Source organism: Protopterus annectens, chromosome 14.part0 (assembly GCF_019279795.1).
Source record: "Protopterus annectens isolate FY-2018-M chromosome 14.part0, PAN1.0, whole genome shotgun sequence".
NCBI lineage: Eukaryota > Metazoa > Chordata > Ceratodontiformes > Protopteridae > Protopterus > Protopterus annectens.
In genome coordinates this window covers 887681756-887705667 of record NC_056748.1, presented here as the reverse complement: position 1 = coordinate 887705667, position 23912 = coordinate 887681756, and the positions used below count along the sequence as shown (strand labels likewise).

The 23912-nt window shown below is 39.9% G+C and overlaps 1 protein-coding gene across 1 annotated transcript in view; it reads left to right on the top strand.

Moving 5' to 3' along the window:
* LOC122788743 (ATPase family AAA domain-containing protein 3-A-like) overlaps positions 1 to 15966 on the top strand; it is a 493053-nt gene extending 477087 nt beyond the window's left edge. Inside the window, exons 16-17 of the mRNA XM_044055637.1 lie at positions 15616 to 15750; positions 15855 to 15966. Of these exons, the coding sequence (XP_043911572.1) occupies positions 15616 to 15750; positions 15855 to 15966 (247 nt within the window). The remainder of the gene's footprint in view (positions 1 to 15615; positions 15751 to 15854) is intronic.
* The last annotated feature ends 7946 nt before the right edge of the window (positions 15967 to 23912 follow it).

Here is a 23912-nt window from a genome sequence, read left to right as displayed (position 1 = left end):
GTAGAGTTTGTTAATGGCAGGAGACCACCAAATTGGTTTCCTTTTTTTGGAGGAGAGCATCTTGGTTCGGTTGGGTATGACTAGTTCCATGCATTTATGAATGTGTTTGTACAGTGCATTGGTGAATGATTCAGCGGTCATGCACCTATTTTCCATTTGTATGGGTGCCGTGAAGTTAGCCACCTCTGTTTTTAGGACCCCAAAGTCACCTTTGGAGAAGTTTTTCATGGTGGTTACCTTTGCTGGTGGTATGGGTGAGATGTGGATTTCCATGTAATTAGTTTGTGTTTGGATCTAACCAGGGAGGAATTGACTATTGGTGTTGAGCAACGGTTGCCCTTGTTAGTAATAACCAGGTCAAGGATGTTGCTTCCTCTAGTTGGGGGGTAAGAATGAGCTGGTCCAGCCCATTGGAATTAATGAATTCCAGGAAGTGTTGGGCAAGTGTATTGGTGCATGGGTAGTTTTCCCAGTTGATGGAGGGGTAGTTGAACTCACCCAGTATGAGAGTGTTGGGTTGGACCCTAATAATTTCCAGGGTGCTAAGGAACATGGAGTGAGAGTTTTGGGACATGGTTGGGAACCTACAGCAGACTGCAACCTGAATCTCCATTTTACCCTAATAATTTCCAGGGTGCTAAGGAACATGGAGTGAGAGTTTTGGGACATGGTTGGGAATCTACAGCAGATTGCGACCTGAATCTCCATTTTTACCCACTGTTAGTTGTACCTGAAGTATCTCCGATGCATTATGCTGGGCTACTAGTCTGGAGGCATGGATATCCTTTATGAATATGGAGACGCCACCACCTTTGGAGCTTTGGTCCATGTTCTGGGGCCGAAAGGTGTGGAATGAGTTAGGTCTCCGTTACAGCACAAATGTCGATGTTCTCCATTTTGAGGAGTGCTTCGAGCAAGTGCATCTTGAGATTTAGACTTCTAGCATTGAGCAACATGACCCTCAGATTGCATTTATTTATAGCTGTTACGGTGGTAAATTGGTCTTTGGAACTCCGCCTAAAAAGGCACTATAGGGGTGGCAAGAGCCTTAGCCAGTATCCGGAAGACTAGGGGTGACAGATGCAGGCCGTCTCTAAAGCATCAAGGTCTGTCAATCATGTCATCCCAAGCAGACAGATACTGGATCCCCTTAGAATGACACCAGAAACTTAGCCAATTGTTGAAGTCAATCATTTTCTGCTTGTACTGCGGTATCATTCTGGGCGACAATAGGATGCTGCTCAGGGCTAGGATCATACCTGCCTGGGCCACATAATCTGAGAGCTCCTCCATGTCTGTCTTCATGTAGTCCAGGGAGGTGCATCTCTGGTCATTCACACCCACATGGACAATGACAGAGTCATACTTGTGGAGTGACTTGAGTGCATGTGTTGGATCCTTGCACCCGACAGACACCTGACTGTTACCTTCGCCTTATTCAACGTAGTGAGTGGGACATCAGTGTGCCTCACTATTGAGTCACCTATGATTAGTGTATTGGGCAAGCTGTTTTCCCTTAGGGGCTTAGGTTGAGGGGCACACTGTGTAGGTGAGCTATCTGTCTTGTGATTTGTGCTGTGTTGTGGTGGTTGAGTGCGTTTCTGATTTGGAGGTCTCTACTGTTTGGGTAGATTTCTATTGAGAGCCTCCACGAATGTGAGTGTGTGGTTTGTGTTTTTATGTGAGAGCTGTGATGGTGGGTGTTCTGGAGGGCTATGTGTTCCATGTGGTGTGGTGCAGGTGTTGACCTCCTCTTGACCATTTATTCCGGTCTTGGCCTGAGAGTGCATGTCTTCCAGTTTGGATATATGTGTATCTCTCACAAGTCTGAGTGTTGAGAGGTAAGAGAAGAGGGTTGTCTGTGTACTTGGGGCAGATGCTACACTGCCTCAGAATGCCCAAGTTCACCAGGTTAATAGGAGAAAGCACAGGGAACTGACCTTTAGACATGCCAGGAGAGATGGTCATTATTAATAAGTACTGGAGCTGTTTCCTTATAGGACGTTCGGTGCTGTTAGCACTTGGTGTGCTACAGTAATTGCTACAAGAAGCCAGATGAAGTGCAAGACAAATAAGATAGTTAAATGCAAGACAGAAGAGAACTAGCAAGATCTAAGGGAAAAATTGAAGAGCAGACTTTCTGGCACCGGTAATAGTTTACCCTAGCTTAGTGGCGGTGCACGGCACGCAAACCCGGGCTTTTAAAGCAGAAAGTTGAAAGGGAGCTAGAAACCACTCCCCTTGTGGTAGGTAGGCCACCTAGTGCTTACCACTCCCACTGATAAGCTTGAGAGGCTTCTCTCTAACAGAGAAAGGTCTGGGGAACTCAGAAACTACAATACAGTCCTGAATACAGCACATCTGTATCTGTATCTACTCTAGTAACAGGAAAGATGGGAAAACAAGCTAGAACTTTATTTTATTTTTTTTTTGTAATATAACAGTAGCAAACGAGCAAACTTATTTAAACAATTAACCAATAAAAAAGCTCAAAACTATGCCCTGTTCCAGCAGTCTTCAGTCAGAGAAGTTCTAGCTGCACACCCCTGCCACTAGGATGCAGGGGAGCCTTCTCCAAAAAAAAGATGGCTTGGGTTAGTGCTCAAGTTATACAAACAAAGCTAGATTCAGCAGGTCTGAATCTAGTGTATGCTACAGCAAACAGACGCACCAATTTCAGAAAGACACTGTTCAAATAAGTAGGCACAATAAGCCTTTAACCATAAATTCCCAGCTCAGAAGGGCAGAATCTACCCTCTCCTCCCACAAGAGTGCAGACCACAAACCTTCTTAATGTAAAATAACTGACCTGAAGCCCAAGTGCTTAAACCAGAACGAAGACACTTTTAGAATAACAGACACTAAGCCTTCAATCAGCAACTCCCAACTTAGAAGGATGTAAGCTACCTGTCCTGCCACAAGAGTGCAGACCATAAACATTCTTAATGCAAAGCAACCGGCCTGAAGCCCAAGTGCTTAAACCAAAAGGCTTAGAATAACAGTTACAATGTAATCAGGCTACTAACAGGCAGTAATAAATGCAGCAGAATAAATGCAATTGAGTACTTTTAAGAATAGGCAGCAAAAGCAAAATAAAGTAATAAAGTAGGAAGAAACAAATACAGTAAAAGCAGATGAATAAAATGCAAATTTTTTTTGGTTAAGTGGGAAAGGATGAAACACGATAATTTAAGGTTAATAAACTAAGAGGGTGGGCCTTCCCAAATGATCTCTCTCTCTACTCAGTAGAATAAGCTGATGAGATGGGACTGGGAGGAGTGTCCAAAATGAGATTTTTAGTAGGGATGGGCAACTCAAAAGCCACCAAATTTAAGAACACAACAAAGACTGGGCAGGTGGGTGAGGAACTCTTAAAACTCCAACAGAACAGAAAACAAAACAAATGTAATACTAGAATAAGATACACAATAGAAGTGATCAAACCTGAAATGAAGAGCTTCAAATCAAAATTAAATGCAGAGATGAGTGATACTCAGAGCAATGCAGACCACACAAAGGTGAAGCTGAAGTAAGGGCCAAAAGAACAGTATTCTAAGTACAATGTTGCAAGAAAGCCAAAGCTGCAGGCTGAAAAGGAGCTTGAGTCAATTTTTCAGTCACAAAACTGAAGCCTCAGGAAGGTATAGTATGCTTCCTGGTTGGCCTGATATGAAGGGTGCCTTTAAGAAATAATTTGACCTCAAACTTAAAGGCAAGAGTAGGAGTCAATGGCACACAAGTAGAAAGAACTGAAAGGTGAGCTTTAAGTGAAGAATATGCTAACTCAGCATGAAACAATCCACACAAAAGAGAATCAGGGGGATCCCCACAGAAAATGGATCCTGGTTACGAGAAAGGCAAAGGCAGAAAATCTCTTCCCTTTGGACATCTGTTACAGCTTCCCATCATTTCTTCTCCTGGATGCAAAAGAGCCCACACCAAAGGTGGTATCAGCATGACCAACAGTTACAGGGTGAGCAACCTGGGAGGAACCCCAGCACAGGAGTGATGGTGGTTACTTCTGAGGTGGATACCATCCCAGAGGCAGTGGTTCCCGGAATGGTAAGGGACTCCACAGCCTTCCAACAGTTCTCCTGAGGCCTTTTTTGGCTGTCCTTTGAAGGTTGTCAACGTCGGGGGGCCTCCACTGTTCAGCATGGGCAGCCATCACAAACTGTAAATTTTGAACATAGTATCATATGAATCACCTTACCCCACCCCATTTTGCCGTCCTTTTGTCTTCTAGACCTTTCACCCCCACCAGAGGAGGGTGTTGATTGCAGAAGTGGTCAAACATCTGGCAAAAAGAGCTTTTCAGGAGATCCCAACAAAGCAGAGAAGGTTTAGTTATTACGCCTTTTTCTTTTGGTGCTAGAAAAAAAAGGACTTCAGGCCTATTTTAGATCTAAGCAGCCTACAAAAGTAAATTCCAATGCAGAAATTTTGGATGGTCCTTGTTTGGCGAGTTCTTTCTTGCCTATCCAGTGGAGTGTGGATGTGCTGTTTGGACTTTCAAAATGCATACTTGTATGTCAAAGTTGCCAAGGAGTCAAATATGTTCCTGCATTTCATGGTAGGATCCAGTCATTTTCAGTTTTGAGCCTTGCCATTTGGTCTGTCCTCAGCCCTTAGGGCCTTAGTGGAATGAATTGCTGTTGTAGCAGCATTATAGAGGCTGCAGGGTTTACAGATGCTCTCCTACTTAGATGATTGGCTCCTTGCTGCTACAACACTAGAAACACTTAAATTTACTCTGGATTCTCTGATCCTTCTCTTCTAGTCCTTTTAAATAATGGTGAATTTTATAAAGTCCCCAGCTGAATCGATCTAATTTCCTGAAGTTCATAGTTTGCATGGTGGACACTTGTTTTTATACAGCCAGCTTACGTTTGTTTGTTTGTGTCAGCTTACATAATGCAACAAATTCCCCTGAATATTCAGATGTCTTAGAGATTCACTGGTCATCTTCTGTATCAATAACCATGTGTCTCTGGGTGCCTGGTCTCTTGGCCACAATGGCATTCCTTATTCCAAACACAAGATATCACATGAGAGCTCTCCAGTGGACCATTCCAATCCCCCTTTGTCAAGTGGTAGTAATCCATGTCATCAGATCATTTTCTGGCAGCAGCCCATATACCAACAGAAGAAACTAGTTAGCAGACTGTCCCTGCAGGTACTTGCTGATGCCCAAGTGTTCCCTCAGCTGGTCAGTGGTGATAATTATTTTCTGCCAGTGGAGGAAGCCTTGCATTCTGTTTACCAACTCAACCAACACCAAATACAATAACTTTTCCCAGATTTTCCCCTCTAGATAGCTGCCAAAGGATGCCTCAGTACAGGAGTGACCCCTTGGCATCTGTTAGCATTCTCTTCTTGCCACTCATTCCCAAGTTTTTAAAGAAGGTGCAGATATGCAAGGTCAGAGTCATTGCCTTTGCCCCATTTTGATCAAGACAGGTATGGTTCTGTCTCTTATGGGCCTCATCTTGTGGAGAAGCTTCTCAATTTGAGACCTGTCTGAGCCCTTTCTCACTCATCCTTCCAGCATGGCTCACCTGGACTTTCATGCCCATTGACTTAATGTGTGTTATTACCATTTCTGATGAGAGCTAAGAATATAGATTACTCTGAGACAGTTGTCCGTATTTGTTCCTTCACAGAAGCCTAATATCTGAAAAATATATAAAAACTGTAGCATTTTGTAGTATGAACTTTGGAGAAAAATATGGGCCCTTTTCTATAAGAATTCCAGTGGTTTTGACCTACCTCTCCCTGATCTTCAAATCAGGTTCATATGCCAGCAATCTGTAATTTCCATTTGTGATGATGTAGATCTTCTCAAGCCTCCTTTAAAGTTTGGAAGACACTTTTCAGGGGAACATTTGTACTCAAATGATTCAAATACAGAACTTGTTCCATTGTTGGATATCAGCTTTGTTTTGAAGCAGTCAGCTAAAGCCCCATTAGAGCCAGCCACCAGGGCAGAGTTGAAGTTCTCTCCTGAAGTACTCTTTAATAGCTATTACGTGAGCCAGGCATATTTCTAAATTTCAGCCTTGAGTGTCAACTTTTCTTATACTGTTTCATAAAGGCAGAGTGGTGGCGTGTACTAAACTCTCCTCTGTGTCTAAGGTGGTTACTGAGTCGGACATCAATTAGACCATTAATCTTTGCATCATTTTCCCTAAATGCTCAAAAGGTCATTCGTCCTTCATTACCTTGATATGCATGGGCTGCTCTGCTTCTGTCTACACCTTACTAAATAGATCAGAAAGCAACAGCACTTTGTTCCCTGTGTTAGTAACAGATTGGGCACTAAAGTTTCAAAGGTAATGTTAGCAAGATAATTATCTAATTGCATTGTTTGTTTGCACAAAGCAAGACAAATCTCTCTTACATTGACCCAAAAGCGCATTCTACCAGAGCAGTAGTTAGCTGTAAGACATTCTTTTCTCAGTGCCAGAGTTGATATGTGCAAGTAATTATGTGGTCTTTGGGCACCTTTGTGAATCACAGCTTGCTGGATGGAATCTTCAGGCCTCTTTCATCCTTTGTACCTCTGTTGTCAAAGGTTTTCTTTTCTTGGCCCACGCAGGTTGGTTGCTGTGGACCATCTCCTAGCATTGGAGGAGGATGAACAAGACAATGTTAAATTTGAGACTTATGTATTTACCATAATGATAGATCAGTATGGTACTGGTTTATCTTCCCTTCCCCTTCTCCTTTACATTTCATACCTTCCTTCCCCTGACTTGGCAGAGGAGGGGATAGGCTGTGTGTTAGAAATGATGTTGCTACTTGGAGAGATCTGAAGAAAAAGGTCGAGAGCACAGGAGTGTGGATATAAAGGAGATGAAGCCTGGGAAAGTTTGCATTAGTGGCAGGGCAGCTGTGAGGTCAAGCTACAGTCCTGGCAATAGAGGACCATGAACCACAATCATGCAGATCTGTCATTATGGTAAATGTATAGCATTTGATTTTGTGATAGGTCATGCAGAAAACCATACAGGAACTTGCAGAGGGCCAGGTAATTCAATAAAACTGCCTACCTTGTCAGTACCAGCTGTAGGTTTCTCACTTGGCATGTCAGTTAAGTCAGATGCAAAAGCTCTCCATCAAAATGTATATACTTATTATGAGTGACGTTAACTACTCCACAGTACACTGGCATGCCTGTACATCTAGCAGCAAATACACACAAAGATTCTCCAGTTTTATTAATGCTAATTCTCTTGATCAAATTGATGATTTTTTCCCATACCAACTGCTCCCCTTCCTGCACTATCCCTAATGTCATTGTGTCCTTGATATAATCAGACTAGCTGGCAATAGTTTTCTCCTTTAAGGCTCATTTTTAGAATCCCCCAAAAACTCAATATTTTTTGATTATTCCAAAGCAAACCTCCTCTTATTTACAAACAACCTTGACAACTCTAAGTGATGCAGTTCTTCAAATAACCTAGTATGTGATGATTTTGCATAATCCTTTGAATTCCACACCCTCATGGACAAATGCATCAAGGAGTCTGTTCCCATCCATTTTAAGATTAATGGTAAATCCAGAAATAAGTCTGTAGGGTAGAATTCCCAAGTAAATAAGGTTTACAACAGAGTAGAAACCTAGCATTCTCAATATAAGAGTCAAAACACATTTATTGAATTATCAATTGTGATATAGACAAATTTACATTCATATAAAAGTAATCAAACTATATTAACATAACAAACATTATACATCACATATATTGCTATATATCTTATAACCTAGGCAGTATTACAAGCAAGAAAACATAAGCGATCATACATTTATATAATTGAAAACAAACCACACTGACACAATCCTCGTTGCAAGCATTTTACATTTCAAACCATACTGACACACTCCCAGTTGCAAACATATTATACATCACTTATAATCTACCCAATCTTTCCCATTCAAACACTACATAGCTCATTTATGTCCGGCTGCTTTTTAAAACTCATTCCTCCCTTATATGTATTGTTCCCACAATTCCCATTGTTTTCTAGTTAGTTTGCTGCTATCCTTTTCTAAATATCTCAATTCCAGTTGTTTTATCTCTGTTACTATATTCACTACTTCCAGTAGAAGAGGTTTAGATTTTGATTTCCATTTTCTAGTAATTGCTTTTTTGACAGCCACCATTATTAGATGCAGCAAGACCTTACCATGCCTGGGCAATTCTGATTCTGCACACCCAGCATTTCCAACAGTGCATCCTGCAGGGAATCTTTAAAGTCTGCCAACTCACCGCACTCCCAGAAAATGCATTCCTAATTACCTCTTTCTTCCCCTTCACACTTCCAACATTTGTTGTCTGCCTGACGAAAAATTCTCTGGAGTCTACTTGGGGTATAAAAATATCTATGTAAACATTTCCAGGCAAAAATCCTAAGCTTCTAGATTTTTGTTGCATATTTGGGAGACATAACTATATCCTCCCATTGTTTCTTTGTGAATTGCTTATCCAGTCTCTCTTCCCAATCCTTTCTAACCTCCTCTGACTGATTCTTGTAGTTACCATGCAATATTTTATATGCCCTACTAACTATTCCTTTTTTAATGGCAGCTTCTGTTCTAGATTCTATTAAAAACTCTACCAATGCTGGTCCTTAGTTTAGACCTCCCCTATTTCTTTCTCTTTGCCTAAACTCTGATATCAATCCCCGGTAGGAAAGGCAATCTCTAACCTGCAGTCCAAATACATTCTTGGCATCTCCCCATTCTATCATCTTTATATAAAAGAGTCTTAAAAATGAATTAGTGAAATCATTAAGCACACCATCAAAGAATGCAAGGTCAGTTGTGAACCCCATTAGCTATCAACTCTAAAGATAACAGCTTGCTTTTCTCAGTTACATTAGGAAAGGTAGAAACTGTGCCCATTCATGCACTAAACTTATTTTCATTGGACTGCCATACTCTGATCCTGAAATTGTGGATATCCTGTCAGACGAATTCAGTGCTAGTTTTAGACCCCTGTCTGTTCAGATGTTTCCCCATTTACCAGCCACTCCATCTCTCCCATAATTGTCATGGACCATGTTATATTTGCACTGTCCAAAACCAAAAGTACTAGCCCTGTGAGAGACTTGATAGTATCTGTAGTCTGCTAGTAAATGTCAGACACCACTCTGCTAGTAAATGTCAGACACCACTTAGCTAATCCCCTTTTTAAACCATTTCAGTTGATCTCTCTCTCTCTCTCTCTCTCATATATGTGTGTGTGTATATATATATATATATATATATATATATATATGTATGTATACACACTCTCATATATGTGTGTATATACATATATATATATATATATATATATATATATATATATATATATATATATATATAAATGTGTGTGTGTAGATATACATACACATAAAATAAATATATATATATATATATATGTATACACACACACACACACACACACACACACACACACACATTTATGGGTTTCCCTGAAATGTGAAGAATGGCCTTAGTGGTACCATTATGCAAAGGCAGCCACTTGATAACCACAGAAGCTCTAGACCTAGTAGCTGCACAAGTGTCTTTCGTAAAATTATGCGTCACATAATTGCCAAGCTAATAAACAATGACCTGGGTAATTTGTAAAAGGTGGGTAGCCTAGTAAACCTATTTAATATCTTTAAAGGGTCACTGAAACCCTGGATAAGCACCTGCCAGTCCATACTTAACTTGACCGCATCCAAGCTTTTGACGCTTTCGCATATGCTGCTGTCATAGTTGGACTCCAACAGCTTTAACATAAATGCGTATGTTTTTATATATATATATATATATATATATATATATATATATATATATATATATATGTGTATTTAGTCCACTGAATACCCACTTGGCTTTCTGACAGAACCCATACTGCTAATGTAGGGTATGACTAGTTTAGGCAGACGAGTGTCACCAGTGAAGTTTCGCAGGACTCTGTTCTTGGCCTTCCCCTGTTTGGCATCTGTTTCTTTGGAGGGGAAGGCCGATTTTGAAGGGCTGTGGCCAAGTTTACTGGTTACTGTAAACTTGATGCAGTTATCAAATCCTCCTTTGGTCACTGAGAGATTCTGTCATATCTAGATTGGACTTTTACCTTGTTTGTCAGCTATGGGCTCATCTTAAATGCCAAGAAATGCAGTATTGTTACCTTTGGGAAAGACACAACCTCTCCTCTTAATACAGTGCTGCTACCACACTTAAGTCAGATAGTTATCCATGACTTCAGTACACATGTTTAAAACGTTGGTTTGGATGTTTTACAGAATCTCTTCTTTGTGTCAGCTGCCATATAGGGCATTTCTTCTAGGTCCCGTGCAGTTCTGGTTCCTCTGTACTCTTACCTTATTAGATTTTTCCTTAAATACACCACCCCTTTAAAATGTATCTTGCCAAGTACCTTATCTGACTTGAAGGACCCCAGAGGTTTATGACTAAGACTTTTTTTTGGCTTACACAATCTAAACTACCCCCAAAAGACTAAAGTACCAATTCTTCTCTGTCTTCTTTACATTTTTCAGATGTGATCTCTGTTTAGCCTACAGAACGTAGAGGAAATCAAAACAAGTAGGTGCTTTCTGTCCTCACAAAACCAGTGGTCTGTCTAACCCTTGTATCGTAGACCTCAACCTCCACTGCAAGATCAACACCAACTACTGTCATGACATATTCATAATCCAGTGCCTTGCATGCCTTTGGCTGGGTTACTCTAAATTCATACCTGAGAAATTTGGCAATAATTATCTCTATGGGGGTAACTGATATACTTTCAATACGGATGAGTGTCACAGTTGAGCTTCTTGATGACCTTTCATCCATATGCTTGCTATGAACTCCTGAAACTCACTAAGAACCTAAACCAGTTTGAGACATCATTGTTTCCTCACCAAAAAGATCATAGGTCTCGGTACCATTAACTGCTCTGGTAGACTAAAAGCCCTGTCTCTCGACGCAGTTTCATACAAGCTCCTGAAGGGTGATTTCTTTGTAGTCTCCCATCCTATGTATGGCCTGCACTATTTGAACTGCACTTAAATAGAACAGTTGATAAAGCAAACACCTGCTGTAAAGGCCTGAATCTGTACTGTGGCATTAGCAATGTCAGATGGCATCACATGTAGCTAGCCTAGCATAGGAATAGGGTGTTTTTACTTGCTGGGAAGAGTATTCAGCAGCAACCTTTAAAACCAGTCCTGTGGGTCATAGCAAAATTTAACCTGGGACATATGGGAAAAGTCTACTTTTTGTCCCTGGCAGCTGACCATTCCTACTACTCATTCTTTGGGTCTACCTACTCCATTTGGCCTCTCTCAGACTTGGTCCGATAAGGCTTAGGGCCAAAGAGGAGATCAAGGCATGTTGGGATGATATTTTACTATGTTAGGGGTGTTTTTAACTTTATTTCCATCCTGTGCATCCACAGCAGCATCCTGTGTGCGGGGTGTGCAGTGGGAAGACCACACCAATCTGCTGCTCATTTCTGCAAACTGCTAACATCAGATAGCTGCCCTGTCTACCATAGGAAGCACTGCTTAGTTGTTTCATTGGCCTCCACAAGTGAAATTTAGCCATATTGTTTGTCCCGTACAAGGGCCTCCCCCCCCTTCCCTCACAGGAGAACTATGTCTCTCCTTCCCTGCTAGTGCCTCAGATGACTGAGCTGCTAACTGAATCTGTGTCACCTGTGCCATAGTCAGGGCTTTATCCCTGACCACTGTGAAAGTAACAACCATGCTGGTTCCTTCTAGAACTCAAAGTTCTGCCGTTGATGGCTGTGTCAAAACCACAGAAAATGTGGCTTTCACTTCATCCCAGAAAATGTGAATTGAAGTCTTTAACACCAGCAGAAGAGACGGTCTTGGCCACATTCTGCAGGTAAAATTTGTACACCAGGTCAAAGACTGGAGATCCATCAAACAGGGCATTGGTGAAAGAGTTTTTGGCAAAGCCTGTGAGGTACAGGCAGGCTCAGCAGTGAAGATCAATGGTGTTGCCTGCTGCCCTATGTGTACCATCCAATAAATTGTGAGCAAGTCCCATCCCTGTCTTTGTCTCACTATTTCAAGTATTTCCCCAGATTTAGGGACATCTGGAGAGATGGTGGGGAATCACTGTCCACTGTCCTCAATGCCTGTGAGGAAGGACTCTTGAAGATTCCAAGTGTAACTTTCTTCTACACTTTGTAGGTGATAAGTCTGAGGACAAAAAGGAAGTCTGTTTTTTGTCCAGGACTGATCCTACAAAAGGCTTCTTCCCCTACCTTGCTGACTACCTGTTAGGACTTTTTCAAAAATGTATCTTTAGATGATGTTTGTTCTGCAGCTGGATGGGCTTTGCTGAGTATTTTTACAAGACAGTACAAGCTGGCTATGACCTGTAGATTTTGGTCTTTCTTCAGGGTTCACAATTGTTCCTGTGAAGATGAGTATGCAGGAATACCTGAGAATCTGTCCTGCTGAGGAGGATGGACCTTCTTATACTAAATAGGAAAGATATTAGCTAGCATAACATTGGATCTGCATGAGCAGGTCCATCCTCATCAGGATACCCACCCTCTTTTCCCCAAACCTCTTACTGACATAGTGTAGGAGACCTTTGTTTTCTTCTGATATGTTGTGTTGAGCCTTAGAACAGCACTCCAGAATTCTAGAGAAGAACCTGTTATGCAGACAGTTATGGGAAAATGGGGAGGGGTTTGTATCCAACAGCATTTGACCTATTGTTGACTAGGTTAAACGTACTCATCCAGCTTTAATGTTATGGTAGGAAAATAACTTTCATTTCTTTACTTGCAGCTGCTGGTTTCCTCTTCTTGGTGCCATATATTTTCATTCCTTTTTTTTTTTGCTGATCCAGTCCTATTGTGGCTTCTGCCTTTAAGCATTTTCAATATTTACGATAAATTATATTTAGTTCTAGTAATACTCTACCTACTTCATCTGAGCTCTTGGATCTGCATTGCTGCAGCGCTTTTCTGTTGTAGGATTGAACTAAACTGGGGATCTCCAGGTTGTACCAACAATAGACTGTTTATGCTCACTCTCTAATGCATTGCGTGTTGTTGTGTAACTTTATAATGTCACTCACCTGCTACAACAGGTCCTGACATGGAATATGATTTAAAGTGGCTGCAGAGTCTCCATAGCTTATTATTATGTCTTTACTGGTGGTTCCTGGCTTGCAAGGTTTTTTCTCCCATTATGGAAGTTGCTTCTATTTTCTCTTCCAAAGATTGATGCAGATCTTTACAGTGGTTGTTGGCTGGATGGAGGGGAACTACATGTGGCAGAATGCATTTCCCAGAGTTCTGGTGCTGGTATTTCCTGGAATGGAACTTGCAGATCAGAATTTTTGAGTTAAGGGATATTTACCCATTCTAAGCATTTAAGGGAGAGGGTAGATTACATCATAAAATCTGGAGCAATAGAAACAGGCATGCGCTTAAATTAGAAGATCAAAAATAACCAACACAAAAACACTATTGAGTCATCAGAGAGGATACAAGGGCACACAATAGTGCATCAGTCTTGTAGTGGATGATACTGTAATAACAGATTTTAGTAAACCGGTTAATATCTGTGGAAAACTGTACTGTGTTATCCCCCATCTCCTTGGTAAAGAATACTAACACTGGAATTTATTGCTAAAACACTGTCCACTGATACCTAATGAAAAGATATTAACAGTTCAGCAGCTGGACCGCACAACTTCAAGGGGTTCTTTCTCAAAAAATATTGAACAGCTAGAGTCATGTTTAGCATCTCTTTTGTAACAGTCTGTTAGTACAAGGTATGTCCCAGACGTTTGGAAAGAAGCCATAGTAATTCCCATTCCCAAAGGTATTGCTAGTCATCTGGGGATAATTACCATCGTACAAGTACAACCTGCATGATAAGGAAATGTTTAGAAAAAGGTTGTTGATAACTACTGCCAAGAGTGGTAAAACAGGAACTGGATGTCTAGCATCACAGCTTTTACCATAGGACAGTCCTGTGGAACCATTGTAATTGTCTTTTATCAAAACTTATGGGAAGCAGTTAATCTTGGCTAAGGTGTTTGCTTCCTCATTTAGAAGTTTGGAGTAATATGAAAAAAAATCAATTAATGTATTATTTGATGGGTGGATAACTGTCTGCATGGAATAGATTGTATTTTGTCTTTGGAGTTAAAACTGTTAAGATCGGGGTCCAACAGTCCTCAGACAAGTCATACACACAATATTTTTGTCTGACCTTCCTTACAGACCAGCATTTGGGTTAGTAAGTTTGCAAATTATAGTAGCGAGTAGAAATCAAGTGAAGTTACAAGAATTTATGGATGCACGTAACAAGTGGCCTGTACTCAAGCATACTGCATTCAACACAAAAAAACAAAATACAAGGTATTGAACTTTGGCATTAACAAGCCTGCTTACCATTCTGCAGTAAAAAAAACATCATTTTACCTAGTGAGGAGAAGATTAAGGGATCTAGGAATTGTCAATCATAGACTCTTTGTGCAGACTTGTTATCAGGAGGAGTATTTCTGCTATTAAGGATATATTATGCTGTGTCTCGATGTGATGAAACAGTACCAACACCTTTATATGAATCTGTGGTAAGTCAGAACACAGAGTACTGTGCAGCAGCTTGTATTTATAATGCTACACAGATTCAGAACCTTGAACATATATAGAAGTACTATACAAGATGGATCACAAAAGTCAATATTTTGTGTATGAGAAAGGGTAGAGTAGTCATCTTTATTTTTTGTAAACTATAGATTGGTCACTGGTAACCTAATACAAACGATTTAAAAATAATATATGGTCGCTGTTTTGGGAGTTTGAGTTTAAACATCCCGAAGGATACACAATGAAGTACTATGCGAATGCGAGTGGTTAGTTAGCATTTTTATGGTGGACATTGCATGGCTCAGGTGAGATGTGAGGGAGTATTTTTTTCGTAGCAGTTGTATTGAATGACTGAACCAGCCTTTTGTGATAATAGATCAGATTTATTGAAACTTTTTGGGATTGCTTGGTTCAGACATAAAACATGAGCCTTTCCTTCTGTTACCTAGGGTAGAGGAAAACATTGAAAAATTTAAGAAGCATTTAGATGATTACACCAGAAACAGATACACACATGTAAAGACATTACTTGTCACTGGTGGGAAGTATGCTTAGGTAGATTCTGTTTTTCATAGTCAAGTATTTAAGTAGAAGCAAAATAAAAGGGGCAGAAATGGTCAGATTTTCCTTATTTGTTATCAGATTGCTTTGTTTTTCTGAAATTGTAGTAATGTCTCGAGAAACTATATTAATCCAAATAACTTTCCTTTGAAGCATCATTTAATATCCATTATTGGTTGGAAACAGCAAATCATGGGGTTACTTTCAAATCTGATGCAGGTGTACATGCCTTCATGCCTAAGTACAGTAACACACTGGCTACCTTAGAGGGATTAAAATCATATCTAAAGCAGTTTATCGAAAGAGTCTTCAACTGAGGCATATGTAGCTCCATGTAATCTGGGTAGACTAACGAAAAGTTGAAATGTCTTTATGTAATGTTGCTGTTTTTTTTTTATGCCTACAGATTCATGCTTGTTTTAGCCAGTAATCAACCAGAGCAGTTTGACTGGGCCATTAATGACAGAATAGATGAAATTGTGAACTTTGAACTCCCAGGATTAGAGGAACGAGAGCGACTGGTGAGGTTATACTTTGACAAGTATGTTCTTAAACCTGCCACTGAGGGAAAACAGTAAGTAACATTTAAATTTGTTTTGTTTTACTATTAGCAAAAGATACTTGTATGTATTTTGTTCTTTACAGGAGTGCAATAAGATCAGATGTGTATTATCTTAGGTGCTTTCAGAAAAGTCATGAATATATAGAACCTCCTTTCTTTCCACTAACAGAAAAGCTTCATAATGATCCATTATAGAAATCTCCAATTTAATAAGTTGCTACAGGTCAGCACATGGTAATACCCAGCTTCAGTCTTTAAGGAAAGAATGAGGCTGTCTGTGGGGATTCAAAGTAATGTGGCAGAATGAAGGAGTAACTGCTTCTGTAAGGTGGTCGGATGATGCTCTTCATACTCCGAATGAAGGAGTAACTGCTTCTGTAAGGTGGTCGGATGATGCTCTTCATACTCCGAATGAAGGAGTAACTGCTTCTGTAAGGTGGTCGGATGATGCTCTTCATACTCCGAATGAAGGAGTAACTGCTTCTGTAAGGTGGTCGGATGATGCTCTTCATACTCCGAATGAAGGAGTAACTGCTTCTGTAAGGTGGTCGGATGATGCTCTTCATACTCAGAATGAAGGAGTAACTGTGCTTCTGTAAGGAGGTCAGATGATGCTCTTTATACTCAGAATGAAGGAGTAACTGTGCTTCTGTAAGGTGGTCAGATGATGCTCTTTATACTCAGAATGAAGGAGTAACTGTGCTTCTGTAAGGAAGTCGGTTGATGCTCTTTATACTCAGAATGAAGGAGTAACTGTGCTTCTGTAAGGTGGTCGGATAATGCTCTTTATAGTCAGAATGAAGGAGTAACTGTACTTCTGTAAGCTAGTCGGATGATGCTCTTTATACTATGCACATACTGGGATGTAAGACATGGGTTGCAAAGTATGTTTAATGTACATTCTATAGTCTTTGTTGCCATGCTAGGCCACAGATATTCCCATTCTATTGTGCCTTTACTTACCAGTGATTTCAGTAGAGAGGTCACATTTGTTGTTTGAATGGGTAGTGCAACAGCTAGTAGGCAGTTATGTAGTACCTTGAGTATCTGGCAAGCATTCAACAAAACAGTGTAAATTATTATAGATTTTTTTGTAAGCACTAGGATTCTTGCTTAACTACTGCAATAAGATGTGTTGGATTAAGCATCATTTGTAATAAGAATTTATATAGTCCAGTATCAGTCTGAAGCCTTTTTTGTATAGATGTTACACATTTTCATTAGTTTTACTAGCCAATAGTCAGTATAACCTAGCTTCCATAACTGCATTTGTAGTCAGAGTGAACCCATTCGACGGCAGAATAAATGGAGGCTTTTGAGTAAAATGCATGCAAGGGAAAATGTTGCTGGAAAGTTTTACAGAATCTGAGAATTGCAATGGTAAGTGATACTTGATTTGGAAGAGGGGTTACATGGCAGCATCCTTCTGTATTAAAGTGTTCAGCTTTGAAGGCTTTACTTTCAGGATTAAGAAGCATATGTCTGCTTCTGCTGTGTTAGAATGATATTTACCACAGGTATGAGTGGTCTCTACCTCCAGGCCACATGCTGTAACCCACAGTGGGCTGCTTTTGTCACATGATTCTTCACAAGGTTGTAGTCAAATACAGGAAGGGTAGTAGTGCAAGTGGTTCAGTTGTTTTCATCCAGTTCGGTTCCTAATAGGAGTACTTTCAGAGAAGAGTTTTCATGCTCTGTGTTTGTCTAGGTTTTCACTGGTATTTTCTTGTTTACTCTTTCATCCCAAAAACACGAGGCATGTGGATTGGAGAGGATTCATTTTGACCTTATCGGTGTCTGTATGTGCACGCATGTGTGTTTCCTGTTGTAAGCTGGTGCCTCATCTAAAACTGATTCCTGTATTATGCCTGTTGTGTACCAGAATAGACTCAGGGTTCTTGTGACCATCAGTTGGATAAACATGTAATGAAACTGAATGTTGCTGTATATGAAGTTATGTATTTATAACTCTGATGTCATTATGAACAGTCCCTTAATTTTGAGGGCAGACTGTATCGTGGTTCACCACTGGGTGCTGAGGCAGCTTGTTTTCATTCCGGTTTCGCAGATGTTGCCCTGTATGACAGATGCCCTCCAGGGCTTCATTTCCTTTTTCTTATGCAGTCTTTTCTGTTTCCATAGCAAAACATTTCAGAGCAGGCCACTTCTTAAGTACATATGATTGCCAGCGTCTCCCATTTCATGATATCCATGTCTGTTTTCTTCAGGCATACCTTCACTGTGTCTTTGTAGGCTTTTCTTTTGTTGTTAAGGCATGTCTAACCTTCGCTGAGCTGAGAAGTGCAGTCTCATTTGGAAGTCTGAGTCAGACTTCCAGATCATCAGCTGTAGACTCCAGTGCAACTGAGCTCTAAGAATCATTGCCTCAATGTTAGTATTAGTGTTTTTCCGCAAGAGCACAAGTATTTGCATGGTACTGTCTTCACTTGATGTAGTGGATCTAGAGGCATTCCTGTTGCAGCCTGTCTGAACTCTTTGAGATATTTCTAATTTGTCTTACTTTCACATCCATAAAGAAGCGTAGGTATTTTAAAACTGTGCACCTGTGTATATAATTTGCTGAATCTCTTCACCTTTGTTCACTGTTATGGAAATTTGCATAGGAGAAAAGCTTGCCTGTCTGCAGAATTAGTTCTTCATTGGTTATTTTACGTTATGTTGTTTTGTATGGCCATAAGTGGGTTGATAAAACGCCTTTGTTTTCTTTAGCCCAAGTGAGAATCCTAGACCTTGATAGTTTCTAAAGCTGTATCTCGTCAGTGTAGAGATTAGCAGTCAGCAGTACACCTTGGTTTTCTTTAAGCTGAGTGAGAGTCCCAGACTGTAGTAACTTCTACGTATGTATTTAGTTTAGCGTGGTAGTTATTCCTTATGTGCAATGATGATGTGGTCATTGACATACTGGGGTTTAGTGACCTTTGTCTTGGAAACTTTGGCATATGAATGCAGAAATCAGAGACTTAAAACTTCCAGTTCTGAGAAGACTATATTTTTTAAAAGATACAAACTGCAACAAGTAGAAACACTTAGTTTATTGTCACACAGGATAAAGCTTTCGGGAGTCACCTTTCATCAGTATTCATTTATAGTTTAAAACATCAAACATTTTATACTTTAAAAGACACAGCACATGACACAGGCAACCAATAAAAACATTCAAGTAATTAATACAAGCAAAAACATTCACTGAGTTTTTAAAGCAAACCACTTCAGTACAAACATTTATATAAACAATCATTCTAAATTTCTACTTAATTGCATTTGTCTTTCCATTAAAAATGTTTTTATCGTTATGTTGTTCAAACCAGGAGGTTTATCAGCATCAAGCCTAGTAATCCTTTTATATTCGGCTATATCCAATTTATTATACATATCCCCTCCTCTCACATTCTTATGTAATACTTCTAAAACCTTAAATTTAAAATTGTGTGTTTCATCATTATCCATAATATGCTTCGCCATGCATTAGTTGTCACTTTTCTACTGATTTCTGACTTACGTTCAATAATGCGGTCCCTTAGCCGCATTGAACATTTACATATATAGAAACATTCGCATTTTATACATGTTCCCAAATAGACTATTAACGTAGTATTACATGTTGCCTGACATTTAACCTCATATCTATATTTTGTTATGGGATGTTGGAAATCTAATAGGTTACAGATATTCCTACAACAATAGCAAGGTAACGTGCCATATTTGTTCACCACCAGAGTTGTAGCATTAACTTCAAAGTCATTATAACAAAGCTGTCTTTTTTAAATTCATACTATTTCTATATGTAGATCTTGGTTTATTGCCCAAAAGGGTAACCAACTCAGGCATAGACATCAGCATTCTCCAATTCCTTCTAATAATATTCTCTACTTCTCTTGTCATATTATTAAACGTAGTCACATATCGGACAGTTGCCATCTCATTCACGCTACTCCTAGATAGCGATATGTTTTCTATTACCTCTCCAAAGAAGGATCGTGTTATTTGCATTCTTTTATCTAGCACTTCTTTCATGGTTTCAACAACCAAATCTTTACTGTAACCTCTATTTATAAAGTCATCAGCTAGCTTCTCCATTTGCTCTTTACACTTGTCTTCATCTGTATTTAACCTGCTAGTTCTCAAAAATTGAGCCTTAACTATTCCTTGAAAAATATGCCTAGCATGCATACTTTTGTTATGTGTATATTTATTCACTTGAACCTCTTTGTTAAAATCACACATTTTTAGTAAACCAATTTCCTTAAATAATGGGACATCAAGGTATGCAATACTATTAAATGAAGAATTCACTTTAAACTTCAAAAAGGGCATAGTGTTATTCAAATATTCTACAAATTCCATTAGATGGTGCTCATTACCCTTCGATATCATAAAACAATTCTCTACAAAGCATTGGTAAAACAGAATGTTTTCTTTAAATGAATTTGTGTCGTTATATACATATTCACATTTCCATTGAATCAATACAATATTGGCATATGTGTTCGCCATGGGAGTACCCATGGCTACACCTGCTATCTGCAGGTATGGTTGACCTTCAAACAAAAAAACATTCTTGGTTAAAACAACTTCAAGTAAACTGCAAATATTTTCTATTGATCTACCATTCATATCAGTTACACAAAAATTCAAATATGGCATTAATACCATATTCGTTCGGGATCACCGTAAAAAGGGAATTTATATCAAGTGTGACCATCAGTAAATCTTTCACATTATTATTCTTATACCTTGCATATAATTTAGAAAAGAAATCACCTGTGTCTTTTATATAACTAGGACATGATGGCAGATGTTTGCTTAAAACGCCTTGTATGTAAATGGATAGGGGCTCTGTTACCCACCATCTCCCCGAGACTATAGGTCTCATCGGTGATTTAGATATAGATTTATGTAATTTGGGGATTCCATATATAATGAGTATTCTACAGCATGGGACAGTGAAATAATTGAAAAGGTCCAATGAAATTATCACCTTGTAATTGTAGGTCATATACAAGCATATTGACCTCGGTGATAACATTTTTAATTTCAAGAAAATTTATCACTTTAAAAGTGTTTTTATCTAGTAAAAATTCATTCATTAATTCAACATACTCCAATTTATTAAAAAGCACTATAGCACCACCCTTACCTGCTTGTTTCACAATTATATTTCTATTTTCACGTACCTCAGTTAGTGCTTTATATTCATCATAAGTTAAGTTAAACATTTTCCTCATTTTACTTGCTTTAACATCATATAGAAATCTTAATTCATGCTCACAAGCATTCATAAAAGCATTTAAAATTGGGCAGTTACTCTGTATAAATGTACTTGATTTCCTATACAATTCTGGGCACTCACCTGTTGAATCCCGAAATATTAGCTTCAAACTAGTATTCCTAATAAACATCCTTAAGTCAGTTAATGCATCCACTACAGTGTCCGATACTGTCGGTATACATTGAAGGCCTTTATTCAACAAAGTAATGATGGCCGATGATAAAACAAAGTCTGGTAAATTTAACAAAGTGTTATCATTTCCGTCCTTGCTTGCTGAACGGTAGTGGGCTGTCATTCTTCCTCTTTGTCCCATTCAGATTTATTCGTTGTTGCTACCTGCCTCTCGACTGCAGGCATTTTCGTACTTCCACCTTATCTGGAAGTCTTATTACTACAGGCTTCGTAGAGTTGAAAAAAACCTCACTATTTTGTGCTGCATTACTAGTACTTGTAGACGTAGCAAGCAGGGCATTAGCCAATGAATGAATGTGGGCAGATGAACCATTCTGCTGTTGATTCACCAATTCATTCGTAGGTTGAATTTGCATATCGCCACTTGTCAAATGAGTGACAAAGGGAGTTGCCGCAGAAGCTTAAGTAATAATTAATTCAGGCCTCTCAGGATCATTGGTTGTCTTGCTTACCCCAGACTGTTCATTGGTTAAGAGTTGGCTACCATTACCAAATGTATCCAACTCATACATTGCACCCTTTTTCATAAGCTTGTTAGAATTATCATTTATTATATTCTGATCTTTGGGCCAAGAGAAGATGTGACCTAAATTAGTCATTTATATCTCTGCATAATTTACAATGTTTTGTAGCCTTAAGTCTCTTGTCAAAGGCATTTAATCTGTCCAACATTTGTTGATAAGTCGCAGATGAATTAATGAACATGGATGAATTCACAATCTCGTTCTCTAGACTAACAATTTCATCAGAAAACCCATGATGTTCATCGTGTTACACTGCTGCAGTCATTACACTTGGGTTATCTTGTCGTCAGGCGGTTCCCCAGTCGGCCTGAGTTCCAAAGTCTTGGTCCGTCGTCGGTTGCTGTCGCCTCCTCCCTGATGTCAGTGCGACAGGGGTATATAAGATGCAGCCGACGCCATTTTCTTCAGTCTTTCTTGCCGAGCGGTGCCCGAAGCAAAAGCAGTTGCAAGTGCCAGTCGGCCGTCTCCTGAGATTTTCATTCCGAATCCAGAACCGAAGTCTTCTACAAAGCTAAGTACCCCGTTGGGGAAACTTTTTCTTGCCTCAGACCGATGTCAGTAAAAGTTAATAACTGTATTTGTTGTGGGAAGCAAATACCTCATAAGGATTTCCATTCCTATTGTATCCCATGCCTAGGCCCTGACCACGACGTCTCTGGTTGTCGGTTTTGTGCTAGGTTTAACAAGCGCACTATTAAACGTCGGTTTGACTTTGCCCGACATTATTTTGGTAGAAAATTCAATTATACCATGCCGTCGGAACTTCCGACGACCAGAATACACAAAAAGCGCAAAGACAAGGATAGGCATCTGAGGCCCAAAACTGACGACAAAGCCTCTTCTAGGCCATTCGCCGGTTCTCCGGTTTTCAGCGAGGCGCCTTCGCAGCCCCTGACGACCGCTTTTGTAGAACCACTAGCTGCCTCTGACTCCCACGTGGAGATGGCTGGGCCTTCGGATGCACAATTTCGTCAGCCTACCGAGACTAACCTTTCAGAGGGATCCGGAGTAGCTGAGCAACCCACAGCTACAGAGGATGTCTTCAGACCTACTCAGTTAAGCATTAAACCCTCAGCTAAGTCTAAGCCTCCTTTAAAGTCAAAGAAACAAATACAGCATTCTCCAGGACAGGCCTCCATGCCTAAGAAACAAATGCTCAAAATGGCCGAAGACCTAATCACTCTGATCAGTGGGTCCCATCCCCCTCCTGATAAAAGGCCTAGACAGGATGCAGGCTATGACTCATCCAACCAGGTGTCCATCTCTTCTGATTCATCCTCAGACCTAGGATACTCTTTACCCCCTTATGAGGATTCTGATGCTGAGGAATCTATTCCATCAGCCTCACCGCCTGAGGACTACTCCTTTGGGGAAACCCTACATACCACGAGGGAGCATTTTCACTGGGAAGGCCAGGATTATTCAGAATTCAAGAAAAGGCTCAGAAACTTCCTTTTATTACCTCAGCACATACCCCTTGCTATTCCGCCAGTGTTAGATATTGTGGATGATGTGTATACTGAATCCAGCTTAAATCCTGATTCCTTACCTTCAGCCCCTGTTAAACCTGACAGATACTACAGAGTCCCTGACTCTCATAAATTTCTGTATAAAAGCCCTGTAGCTGACCATGAAACTATTTCTCAGGGACCCAAAGGAGTTAAGACCTCATCAGCCAAGAATCCAGTTCCCTCTGACAGAGATTCCAGAGCATTAGACAGATGGGGAAAGAAAGTATATACGTCTGCAACTTTAGCAATGACAGCCTTAAATTGCCAGTTTCACATGCTAAACTATCAGCAATTTTTACTTTCTCAGTTAAAACAAAAAATGCTTCCAGAATCAGATCCTCCTAATTTTAGAGAAATGCAGGATTTATTGCATGCAGCTGAACAAGTGGGAAAGCATACTTTGCAATGTGGTTTTGATTCTCTAGAGGCCTCCTGCAGAGCAGCAGCTACAGGCTCTGTCATTAGAAGACTTGCTTGGCTAAAAGAACATATGTTACCAGATCATGTTAAAGCAAAGTTATTGGATGCACCTTTGCAGCAGGATGTGTTATTTGGAGTTAAGGCAGAAGAGGTACTAAAGAAAATGGAGGATAAGGCAAAATCTATGCAAACGGTGAAGGATTT